The 12,317-nt window shown below is 38.4% G+C and overlaps 1 protein-coding gene across 1 annotated transcript in view; it reads left to right on the top strand.

Annotated features, from left to right (window-relative positions):
- The first annotated feature begins 1,129 nt into the window (after positions 1-1,129).
- kif14 (kinesin family member 14) overlaps positions 1,130-12,317 on the top strand; it is a 33,239-nt gene continuing 22,051 nt past the window's right edge. Inside the window, exons 1-9 of the mRNA XM_052123720.1 lie at positions 1,130-1,146; positions 1,433-2,296; positions 9,055-9,309; positions 9,453-9,540; positions 9,672-9,770; positions 9,873-9,925; positions 11,189-11,219; positions 11,325-11,432; positions 11,630-11,746. Coding sequence (XP_051979680.1) covers positions 1,130-1,146; positions 1,433-2,296; positions 9,055-9,309; positions 9,453-9,540; positions 9,672-9,770; positions 9,873-9,925; positions 11,189-11,219; positions 11,325-11,432; positions 11,630-11,746 — 1,632 coding nt within the window. The remainder of the gene's footprint in view (positions 1,147-1,432; positions 2,297-9,054; positions 9,310-9,452; positions 9,541-9,671; positions 9,771-9,872; positions 9,926-11,188; positions 11,220-11,324; positions 11,433-11,629; positions 11,747-12,317) is intronic.

The following is a 12,317-nucleotide window of genomic DNA, read 5'->3' as shown; positions in this document are numbered from 1 at the left end:
GTGACATTCAGAATGGAAGATATCCCTCTATGGATTTTGGTTGCTAAGTTGCTCGACAATGGTTGCTAGGGAGGGGCTAGGAAGTGTTGAGGTGATTCATGATTGGCTGTTTGCTGCCCAGAGTCAAACGAGACCACCCTTGTGTTTCTATGACAGTTCTATCTGGAGATATCCCTTTGATCTCTTTCATTAGAAGTCTATGGGACTTGTTGGTAAGGTGCGCTAAATGGTTGCTAGGGCGTGGCTTGATAGCTTCACAATGATTCTGAGAGACTGATTGGTCATCTGAGTAAAATGAGCCCACCCCCTTGTCTCTATGACACTGTGATCCAGAGCTATGTTCAATACAAAATCCCTATGCATTTCATTTCATGGGCCGTCCTTCACCATAGTACGTCCTTCACCATAGTAAGTCAATGGGGGCAGCTCCTGCAACTTTGGGCAGCTCCTGGCCCCCAGGGGTGCAACTTTTACCCCATATTGAGGTATGCTCTTACAGAGTCTGCCAGCCTCTTCAAATGTGGCAAATCACTTGTTTCTGCGAAATCCTCGCTCGGAGCTGTGACTCGTCAAAGTTTGCCGCAATGTTAAGTCTATGGGATTTTTTAGGCCGGTTTTTTGCCCCTGGGGCAAATACCGTACCCCCGATCGCTTATAAAAGTCATAGCACACGTGTCCTCAATAGGCCGTTCGATTTGATACCTCATTCGTGGGTCTACGCCAAACGGTGCGGGACGAGTTAGGTGCCGAAGTTTTGTTAAGAGATATAATAAAAATAAAAATAAAAATAATAAGTATGTGAGATTACAATAGTGATGCTTTGCAAGCACCACTAACAAATACTGCTGATTTATAAGTTCTTATAATTATTTCCCTCTGGCTGTTTTTTTTTTTTTTTTTTTGCATTGTTCCTTTTCTTTCCTTTTTTATTTATTTATTTTTTATTTAAGTAAGCAACTTCCTTCAGCTGCAGATAAAAAAATAAGACTTTGGATTCCCACTCTGATTACGTAAATAGACACTCCCATCTGCTGTTAGCTCTGTGTTACTGCATGATGTACTATACTATTACGTCATTCAAACCTGACCAATCACAGCACGGCGTCTGTTTTTGAATTAAAGCGGCAGTATGGCGGTGCGCATACAGTGAGTTGTTGTTTTTATTGACAATTAGAGCTCGTTACATTTGAATTAGGATGCCGTGTACAATCTGTACTTTTTCAACGATGAAACCGAAGCAAATGGACTGAATAGGCGTCTTTATTGATGCGATACGCGTTTTAACGAGAGGAGTTTTGTACACAGGTTGGCTGTAGTTATGTTTACATAAATAGTTTTTTTTAAATGCTTCAAATCTGGTCTCCTTTGAGATTTATAATACAATCGTGATATTATAAACTAAACCTCTATGACAATTTTATGACAAATCTAGTTTTTGGACAATTGCCATTATGGATGGGGAGATCACATCATCTTTCAATAAAACCAAAGAAATAAATAGGACTTATGTCATCTCTGCACACACAAAATGTGGAGAAAACACATTCAAGACACCTTCCTCTGGTGGCAGACTGACTCTTCAGAGGAAACCCAGCTGTAGGACTACTTTAAACCTTCATGAAGACACCATACAGGAGAACACGGAGAACCAAAGCACAGAGAAACGCCTGACTCTCCAACGCAGGACCAGAACAGGGTCCATGAACAGAACCAAAGTCCTGTCTGAACCCAATCCATCACCATGTGTCTCCACTGGGGTCAAGAGTTCACAGATCCACAAATCTGCCAACACACCTGGAAAAACCTCATGCGGTGCTCAGAAATCAGGTTCTGAGAAGGTAGAAGCAACCCATGATGGAGGAAAAACAGTATCGACACCTACAAGAAGGACCCAGTTTGAGAAATTAAGTGTCAAGAGAGATGTCTTTGAGAGGTTAGCTGGAAAGGATGCACCAAGACCTGTGCCTACAAAGCAGACAGGTGCTGGACGACACAAGCCACCACATGAGACCGCAGAAACTGAGAGGTCAACATGTGGAGCAGCAAGTGAGAAGGGGCAGATTGGTGGTTTAAATAGGCACATGCCACCTACATCACATTTCGCACAGGTGAGAAGACCTGCAACCCTAATGAGCTCCACACTTCATGGAGGAATAAGTGTTTCTAGACCCACTACAGGACAAACTCATGTTCCTGTTGAAGCTACAAGCAGAACAAGTGCTGTGGAACTTCAAGAACTGAAGATGGAGAACAGTGCTGTCACTGTTGCAGTTCGAGTTAGACCTTTCAGTTCGAGGTGAGGGATGTGTCTTTATTCCATACCTGTTGTTAAGTAGCTTTAGTAGGCCTGATTTATACATGGGTCATTCCTGTTATGCAGTACGTAAATACGTAAAACAAATTTGGGGGGGATTGATTTCTTCATTGATTATTATATTGATTTCTGTAATTTCTTCAAACAGGTTGGAATTTTATTTTAGAGTGAGACAAACCAGCTAATACTACAAAACATCACAAAATTCACAAAATCAATTGCAAATACTTATTTGTGTTTGAGCTGTTGTTTTCTCTCAAAGATTATGTCACTTTCTGGAGGATGAATTGCTTTAAATTGCAAATTTCTTTTTTAATTTTATTTGAAAAGTTAGTACATGGCAGCTGGACACATGACAAAAATGGCAACATCAGCTGAAACCGTAAAAGAAAAAAGGAAATTACTTAAAATCTAGTGTATCTGTCTGAGGAACACCCATTACATGACACACCCACTCCAAGTAATGCCCCTTTTAGATCACAAAGGGATTCTATTGGCTGAAAGAACGTTTAAAATCCCACACAATCACTGTATGATTCAGGTTGTCTTAACTATGCAAATATGACAAAATAATTACTTTTAAACGGGTTTGCATACTACCCACCTTTCAGCTAAAGACATCTTTTTCTATCGCTAATTTGTCTACATTTTTATACACTTAAAGCATTAAATACAACAAAGAAATTAACTGAAATTATACATCTGGACCAACTGGTATTTTTTACATTTTTTTTTAACATTTTTCACCTCTCATTAGTTTGCATCCCTGATATTATTTAACTTATATTATGTATTTATTTTTTATTTATCCCAATTTGGAATGCTCAATTCCCACTACTTAGTCAGGTCCTCTTGGTGGCGAGGTTACTCTCCTCAATCCGGGTGGCGGAGGACAAGACTCAGTTGCCTCCGCTTCTGAGAACGTCAATCTGCGCATCTTAACATGTGGCTCGTTGTGCATGACACCGTGGAGACTCCGCATGTGGAGGCTCATGCTACTCTCTGTAATCTTCGCACAACTTGCCACACACCACATTGTGATTGAAAAACCCCTAATCGTGACCACGACAAGGTTACCCCATGTGACGCTACCCTCCCTAGCAACTGGGCCAATTTGGTTGCTTAGGAGACCTGGCTGAATTCACTCAGCACACCCTGGATTTTAATTTGCGACTCCAGGGGTGGTAGTCTGTCAATACTCGCTGAGCTACCCAGGCCCCCTCACTTGTATTATTAAACAAAACAAAAAAAATGGTGAAATTGAAAAAAAAAAATATATATATATATTTTCTGTTTTCGCCATTTAGCTCACAAGCTAACCAGTTAGCCTTTTAGCTTAGCATCTTCTTTTCATTTTCATCAAGTTTCTCCTCACTGTCGCCACCCAATGATACAGCAATTTGATTGGATTCAATAGAACTTTTAAAAAATTAAATTTGTAATCTTTGATCTTAGGTTTAGGGGTAGGGATAGGTGTAAGCAGGCTTGGGGAGTAATGTAATACATGTAATGGGATTACGTATTTAAAATACAAAATGTTAGTAACAGTTTTCCACTACATTTACAATTTAAATAGTTAGTTATCAGAATACAGTTACATTCAAAACATATTATATAAAAAGTATAATAGATTACTTTGCATTTTTTGTCATTTGTTTCTTTTAATATTTAGTCTATTAAGTTGGAAAACATTTATCCATATATGCAATCCGAGGAACGTTTGAACAGGGCACTTTTACACAGTTATGAGCAAATAGGTGGATATGACGTTATTGAGGAAAAAGATGTGTTTGTGTACACTCTGTGGGGTTTTGAAGCTTGGAGCAGCAGAATATGTGAACAATTAGCTTTATGCTAAGCTAAAATCAATTTTCTAGCCCTTTTACATGCACATGTTACCAGCCATGATTTTTTTTAATCAAGAAAATCCATCTTTGATCATGCAGAGAAGTTTTTCTCTAGGCCTTTGATATTAGGATATTATGTTTAATAATCCAAATTATTCAGATTGGGTTACTGACTTTGAGTAATCTAACAGAATACGTCACCAATTAGATTTAACAGCATGTATTCATAAGCATAATTTGTGTTTATGTAGGGTTGCTACGGGACTCCAAATAAACACCGCAAACACAGTTTATGAATGTGACATCCAACGGCAAGACTTCTTTTGCATGTTATTAGAAGGGGGCATGCCTTGTAGTGGCCTTAACTTGTAGTAGTCTCAGACAGAGTCGCAGACAGACCCTTCTCTTTAAAATTCAACCCTATTTTCACATAATTTTGATGTTGTGAGTTTAATAGTTTATCTTGTAAAAATATTAAGACACATAATGGGGACATGACAATATACAGCATATATATATATATATATATATATATATATATATACACACACACACACACACACTGGTGGCCAAATGTTTGGAATAATGTACAGATTTTGCTCTTATGGAAAGACATTTTTACTTTTTGTCACCAAAGTGGCATTCAACAGATCACAATGTATAGTCAGGACATTAATAACTTGTAAAAATTACTATTACAATTTGAAAATAAATCTTCCGAACTTCTTAAACTACTTCAAAGAGTTCTCATCAAAAAATCCTCCATGTGCAGCAATGACTTGCAGTAATGCTTTGCAGTTCTTGGCATTCTAGCTGTCAGTTTATCCAGATACTCAGGTGACATTTCACCCCACGCTTCCTGTAACACTTGCCATAGATGTGACTGTCTTGTCTGGCACTTCTCACACACCTCACAGTCTAGCTGATTCCACAAAAGCTCAACAGGGTTAAGATCCATAACACTCTTTTCCAATTATCTGTTGTCCAATGTCTGTGTTCTTTGCCCACTCTGACCTTTTCTTTTTGTTTTTATGTTTCAAAAGTGGCTTTTTCTTTGCAATTCTTCCCATAAGCCCTGCACCCCTGAGTCTTCTCTTTACTGTTGTACATGAAACTGGTGTTGAGCAGGTAGAATTCAATGAAGCTGTCAGCTGAGGACATGTGAGGCGTCTATTTCTCAAACTAGAGACTCTGATGTACTTATCCTCTTGTTTAGTTGTACATCTGGACTTCCACATCTCTTTCTGTTCTTGTTAGAGCCAGTTGTCCTTTGTCTTTGAAGACTGTAGTGTACACCTTTGTATGAAATCTTCAGTTTTTTGGCAATTTCAAGAACTGTGTAGCCTTCATTCCTCAAAAGTATGATTGACTGATGAGTTTCTAGAGAAAGCTGTTTCTCTTTTCAGTTGTTGACCTAATATTGACCCTAAGACATGCCAGTCTATTGCATACTGTGGCAACTCAAAAACAAACACAAAGACAATGTTAAGCTTCATTTATAGAGACAAATAGCTTTCAACTGTGTTTGATATAATGGCAAGTGATTTTTCTAGTACCAACTGAGTAATTTAGCATGATTACTCAAGGATAAGGTGTTGGAGTGATGGCTGCTGGAAATGAGGTCTGTCTAGATTTGATCAAAAATGACTTTTTTCAAATAGTGATGGTGCTGTTTTTTACATCAGTAATGGTGACTATACTTTGTGATCAGTTGAATGACACTTTGGTGAATTAAGGTACGAATTTCCTTCTGAATCTTTCCTTATTCCAAACTTTTGTCCGCCTGTGTGTGTGTGTGTGTGTGTGTGTGTGTGTGTATATATATGTATATGTATATATGTATATATATATATATATATATATATATATACTGTATATATACACCGATCAGCCACAACATTAAAACCACCTGCCTAACATTGTGTAGGTCCCCCTCGTGCCACCAAAACAGCACCAACCGGCATCTCAGAACAGCATTCTGAGATAATATTCTTCTCACCACAATTGTACAGGGTGGTTATCTGAGTTACCGTAGACTTTGTCATCTCGAACCAGTCTGGCCATTCTCTGTTGACCACATCAACAAGGTGTTTCCATCTGCGGAACTGCCCTTCACTGGATGTTTTTTTTTTTTTTTGGCACCATTCGGAGTAAATTCTAGAGACTGTTGTGTGTGAAAATCCCAGGAGATCAGCAGTTACAGAAATACTCAAACCAGCCCGTCTGGCACCAACAATCATCCATGCAATTATCTAATCAGCCAATCGTGTGGCAGCAGTACAATCATGCAGAAACTGGTCAGGAGCTTCAGTTAATGTTCACATCAACCATCAGAATGGGGGAAAAATGTGATCACAGTGGTTTCTACCATGGCATGATTGTTGATGCCAGACAGGCTGGTTTGAGTATTACTGTAACTGCTGATCTCCTGGGATTTTCAAAATAGACAAAAAATAGGCTTAATTTTCTATTTGCAACATATCATTTCTACACCAACAAATTTTTTTTTTACTTTTAATATTCCCATTGTTTTCACTGATGATTCTCATTACTGTAACATTTACAGTCATTTACTGTATTACAGTACAAATAGATGCCATTGAACAATCAATTTGTAAACTTAAAATCAATTCAAATAATAGGCAGTGCCAATGGAATACTACTACGATGTTTAAATCAAGGTCAGAACGTTTCAAGGAACAAAAACGAATTACATTTTTACAGAACGTAACTGAAAACCAGAACAGTGATTTTCAATTGTTCTGGAGTGAAAACCTTATTTTTAAATGCTAGTTAATTTTGGTTAATTTTTTTCAGATAATTCTCTCATGAAACTAAAGGCCAAAGGGTTTATCACAGTACATTTTTGGAACTACACCACTTCATGTTGCCCAACAACATTACAAATGTGCTTTGATCCTGAGGGAAACGGCTGCATCACACATTTATTTGCCAAACTGCCTGTTGTGTTGGTCGCATTCTCTGAAAGAAGACTTATTTAACAATTATATATAACTGTTGGTGGCGTAGGCAAGGCAAGGCAATGCAAGGCAAGTTTATTTATATAGCACATTTCATACACAATGGTAATTCAAAGTGCTTTACATAGAAGAGATTAAAATAATAATAAAAAAATAAGAATAATTGAAACAGTTTAGAATAAAATAAAATACAGTACAAACAGTCGGACACACAGTGGCACAGGGCTCATTCAGTAAATGCACAGCTAAACAGATGTGTTTTGAGTCTGGATTTGAATGTGACTACTGTAGGAGCACATCTGATCTCTTCTGGAAGCTGGTTCCAGCTGCGGCTGACATAAAAGCTAAAAGCAGACTCTCCTTGCTTAGAGTGAACCCTTGGTATTTCTAGCTGATATGATCCTAATGATCTGAGTGATCTGTTGGGTTTATATTCAGTGAGCATATCTGCAATATATTGAGGTCCTAGCCCATTGAGTGATTTATATACCAGTAATCCTAAATGTAACTGGGAGCCAGTGTAAAGACCTGAGGACTGGTGTGATATGTTCATATTTTCTGGTTCTGCTCAGAATCCTGGCAGCAGCGTTCTGTATGAGCTTCAACTGTCTTATGGTCTTTTTGGGAAGGCCAGTGAGGAGTCCATTACAATAATCCACCCTGCTGGTGATGAAAGCATGCACAAGTTTCTCCAGGTCTTGACTGGAAACAAAGCATCTAATTCTTGCAATATTTTTCAGATGGTAGTATGCTGATTTAGTTATTGCTTTGACATGACTACTGAAACTAAGGTCTGACTCTAGAGACACACCAAGATTCCTGACTTGATTTTTAGTTGTTTGACCCCTAGCGTCAAGGTATGCATTCACCTTGAGAACGTCATCTTTGTTTCCAAACACAATGACTTCAGTTTTGTCTTTGTTTAACTGAAGAATGTTTTGGCACATCCAACTGTTTAATTCATCAATGCATTGGTACAGGGAGTCAATGGGGCTGTAATCGTTAGGTGATAGGGCTAAGTAGATCTGTGTGTTGTCTGCATAGCTGTGGTAAGCAATTTGGTTCTTTCTCATTATTTGGCTCATTGGGAGCATATACAGGTTGAACATTATTGGCGCAAGAATTGAGCCTTGAGGGACTCTGCATGTCATGGACGTCCACTCAGACTTATGGTCTCCTATACTCACATAATAACCTCTCCCTTCTAAGTATGACCTGAACCATTTTAGGACCATCCCAGAAAGCCCCACCCAGTTTTCCAGCCTGTCAAAAGTATGTTGTGATCAACAGTGTCAAAAGCAGCACTGAGGTCGAGTAGTACCAGTACTGATAATTTGCCTGTATCAGTATTTAAGCGAATATCGTTTATTATCTTTATGAGCGCTGTCTCTGTGCTGTGATGAGATCGGAAACCAGATTGAAAATTGTCAAAGTATCCATTTGCATAGTGGGCTAAAGCACTGAACTGGTAAGCAGAAGGTTGTAGGTTCGATCCCCACATCCACCACCATTGTGTCCTTGATCAAGGCACTTAACTCCAGGTTGCTCCAGGAGGATTGTCCCTGTAATAAATGCACTGTAAGTTGCTTTGGATAAAAGCATCTGCCAAATGCATAAATGTAAATATGATTACTACATACAGTATACATGCATGGTAAATCCAGATACAAGGAAAACAATTAAAAACATTTCGTTTTTAGTCCCTGGTATAAATATTTAACATTGAAATAATACAGCATTATTCAGACCATCTTTTTTTGCATTGTGTAATGAGAGCTGGGGGTAATATTTGCTTAATAGGATAAATGTCTTATTGGTTTCTTTTGATTTTGGAGTAAAATAGGACAAGACATTTTCTTGACAGGTTTAATGAGAATCCCCCCAAAAATATCTTTGCTCTTTGTGTTCACAGGGAGAACAATGAGAAAGCCCGTCTGGTGGTCTTCATGGACAACCATGAAACTCTAGTGCAACATCCAGACACTAAACAAAACTACAAGTTTACCTTTGACTTCTCGTTTTGCTCTATCGATGAATCGCAAGCAAGCTTTGCCAGTCAGCAGATGGTTTATGAAAAACTGGCTCGGCCTTTGCTTGAAAGGGCGTTTGAAGGATTTAACACATGTCTGTTTGCCTACGGACAAACGGGTTCTGGAAAGTCCTACACGTAAGTGATGCAGATGCTTCTGTTCGAAACTGGGTTCGAAACTACTTTTTAAAACTACACTGCTTTAGACAATTTTTTGATGAAACATTGTATTTTGCATGTATAAATCAATAATAATAAGTATTGTTCTGTGTTTTTTCTAGTATGATGGGTTTCGGCGAAGAGGCTGGCGTAATTCCCAGGTTCTGCGAGGAACTTTTCTGCAGATTGTCCAGAACTGAGACCAAAGAGGTAACTGTCCCAAACCCTGATTATTCCATTGCTGTTTTGTTTTAAGTTAAACTTAAATCTATTTGTGAATGAGTTTAAAAGCATAGTCTGTTCGACTTTAATAAATGTGAGTTTTTATGATACATTTAAAGGTCTCTTGTCATCTGGAGATGAGCTATTTTGAGGTGTACAATGAGAAAATCCATGATTTGCTAGTGGCAAAGGACGAACAGAATCAAAAGAAAATGCCTGTAAGTACATAAACCACATTAAATGCTAAATGTTTGCTGTTTCTTAATTTTCCCTACTGATATATATCTGAATTCAGTTCTTTTCATTTCCATTTTTTCTAGCTCCGTGTCAGAGAACATCCTGTTTTTGGAGCTTATGTTGCAGACCTGTCTACGTAAGTAAACGTTTAATCAGACACCAGGGTTCGGACTGTCATGTAAAAATCTTAACATAAAAGAGAATTTGGGAATTGTAATTTCCAGGCCTGGAAAAGTCTTGAAAAGAGCAGATTTTATTTCTAATATCATTTTCTTAAAGGGATAGTTCACCCATAGATGAAAATTCTCTCATCATTTACTCACTCTCATGCCATCCCAGATGTGGATGACTTTCTTTCATCTGCGGAATAAAAATATAGATTTTTAGAAGAATATCTCAGCTCTGAAGGTCAATACAATACAAGTGAATGGTGACCAGAAATTTGAAACTCTAAAAATCAAGTAAAGGCATCATAATTGTAATCCATAAGACTTCATTGGTTTAATATACAGTGAGGGAAAAAAGTATTTGATCCCCTGCTGATAATGTACATTTGCCCACTGACAAACAAATGATCAGTCAATAATTTTAATGGTAGGTTAATTTGAACAGTGAGAGACAGAATAACAACAAAAAAAATACAGAAAAACATGTCAAAACTGTTATAAATTGAATTTCATTTTAATGAGGGAAATAATTATTCGACCCCTCTGCAAAACATGACTTAGTACTTGGTGGCAAAACCCTAGTTGGCAATCACAGAGGTCAGACGTTTCTTGTAGTTGGTCACCAGGTTTGCACACATCTCAGGAGGGATTTTGTCCCACTCCCCTTTGCACATCTTCTCCAAGTCATTAAGGTTTCGAGGCTGACGTTTGGCAACTCGAACCTTCAGCTCCCTCCACATATTTTCTATGGGATTAAGGTCTGGAGACTGGCTAGGCCACTCCAGGACCTAAATGTGCTGCTTCTTGAGCCACTCCTTTGTTGCCTTGGCCGTGTGTTTTGGGTCAGTGTCATGCTGGAATACACATCCACGACCTATTTTCAATGCCCTGGCTGAGGGAAGGAGTTTCTCACCCAAAATTTGACGGTACATGGCCCTGTCCGTCGTCCCTTTGATGTGGTGACGTTGTCCTGTCCCCTTAGCTTACAATGGGCATATAGTGATGGGTAGACACTTGGTTCTCTGATGCCCTCGTTGCGCGTGCATGATGTGTAAATCATCCGCCAAAACTGCAGCACCTCTTGCCAAAAATGTGTTCCCGCACCTACGTGAGAGAATTGAGAAACAATGTTGTCTTCTTTCAGGGGTTCAAAGGTGTGGGAGCCCTGAAACACCCATAACTGTAGTTACATGTGTGAATATACAGTAACAAACCCTTATTCTCTTTTACAGGAACGTGGTCACCTCCTATGCAGATATTCAGGTAAGGTGGCTTTATGTCCATTCACTGTATTCAGAAAATCATTGCCGCCTTTCGTTCTTGTTTATGGAAATACATGCTTTGTTTTACTCTCCCTCATCTTCACAGATTTGGCTTGAACTCGGTAACAAACAGAGAGCCACAGCTGCCACCGGCATGAATGATAAAAGCTCCAGATCCCATTCTGTTTTTACTCTGGTCATGACGCAAACTAAAGTATGACTGCATCTCATTCAATCATGCATAAAGTTAGATTTTACTTTTACTTGAACATACAATTTAATGACTTCTGTGTGTTGGAAAGGTTATTGTATTGTTATCAAGCTTACAACAAAAATGTGTCCATGCTATCCTGCATTCTTAGATATGCATTTGATGGTTAAATTCATATGATGCTGTTTGCACATGCACAGACAGAGTTTGTGGAGGAAGAGGAACATGATCACTGCATCACCAGCCGTATAAACCTGGTGGATTTGGCAGGAAGTGAGCGCTGTACCTCAGCCCAGACTAGCGGAGACCGCCTCAGGGTAATCCACCATCCAGTAACATGGTGTTTTCAATTTCATGAATACTTAGAGCATTCTGCTGGTCTATAGGTGTTAAATATGGGTGTTAATGTTCAATTAACATTAATTAAATCATATTAATTATATTATAATTTAAATATTTTCGGTTCATTATGAAACTCTGGCGGGACAAATTAGAGTGTGAAACACTGATATTCTGACCCTCATGCCATCCCTGTGGGATATATATGACTTACTTTCTTCTGCAGAACACAAAAGAAGATTTTTATAAGAATATCTCAGCTCTGAAGGTCCATTCATTGCAAGTGAATGGTGACCAGAACTTAGAAGCTCCAAAAATCACAAAGGCAGCATATAAGTAATCCATATTACTCCAGTGGTTTAATCCTTGTCTTCAGAAGTGATATGATAGGTGTGGGTGACAAACAGATCAATATTAAAGTCCTTTTTGTCCACTTTTACATTTTTTACATTTTGAATGTGAAAGTGGATATTTATGGTATAAAAAAAAAGGACTTGGATATTGATCTGTTTGTTTGAGAATTCCGACTGGCCAGACATAATATAATTG

The sequence above is a fragment of the Xyrauchen texanus genome, chromosome 50, assembly GCF_025860055.1.
Source record: "Xyrauchen texanus isolate HMW12.3.18 chromosome 50, RBS_HiC_50CHRs, whole genome shotgun sequence".
In the NCBI taxonomy this organism is placed as follows: Eukaryota; Metazoa; Chordata; class Actinopteri; order Cypriniformes; family Catostomidae; genus Xyrauchen; species Xyrauchen texanus.
The sequence above is the reverse complement of the archived record's forward strand: the minus strand, read 5'-3'. Positions and strand labels throughout refer to the sequence as shown.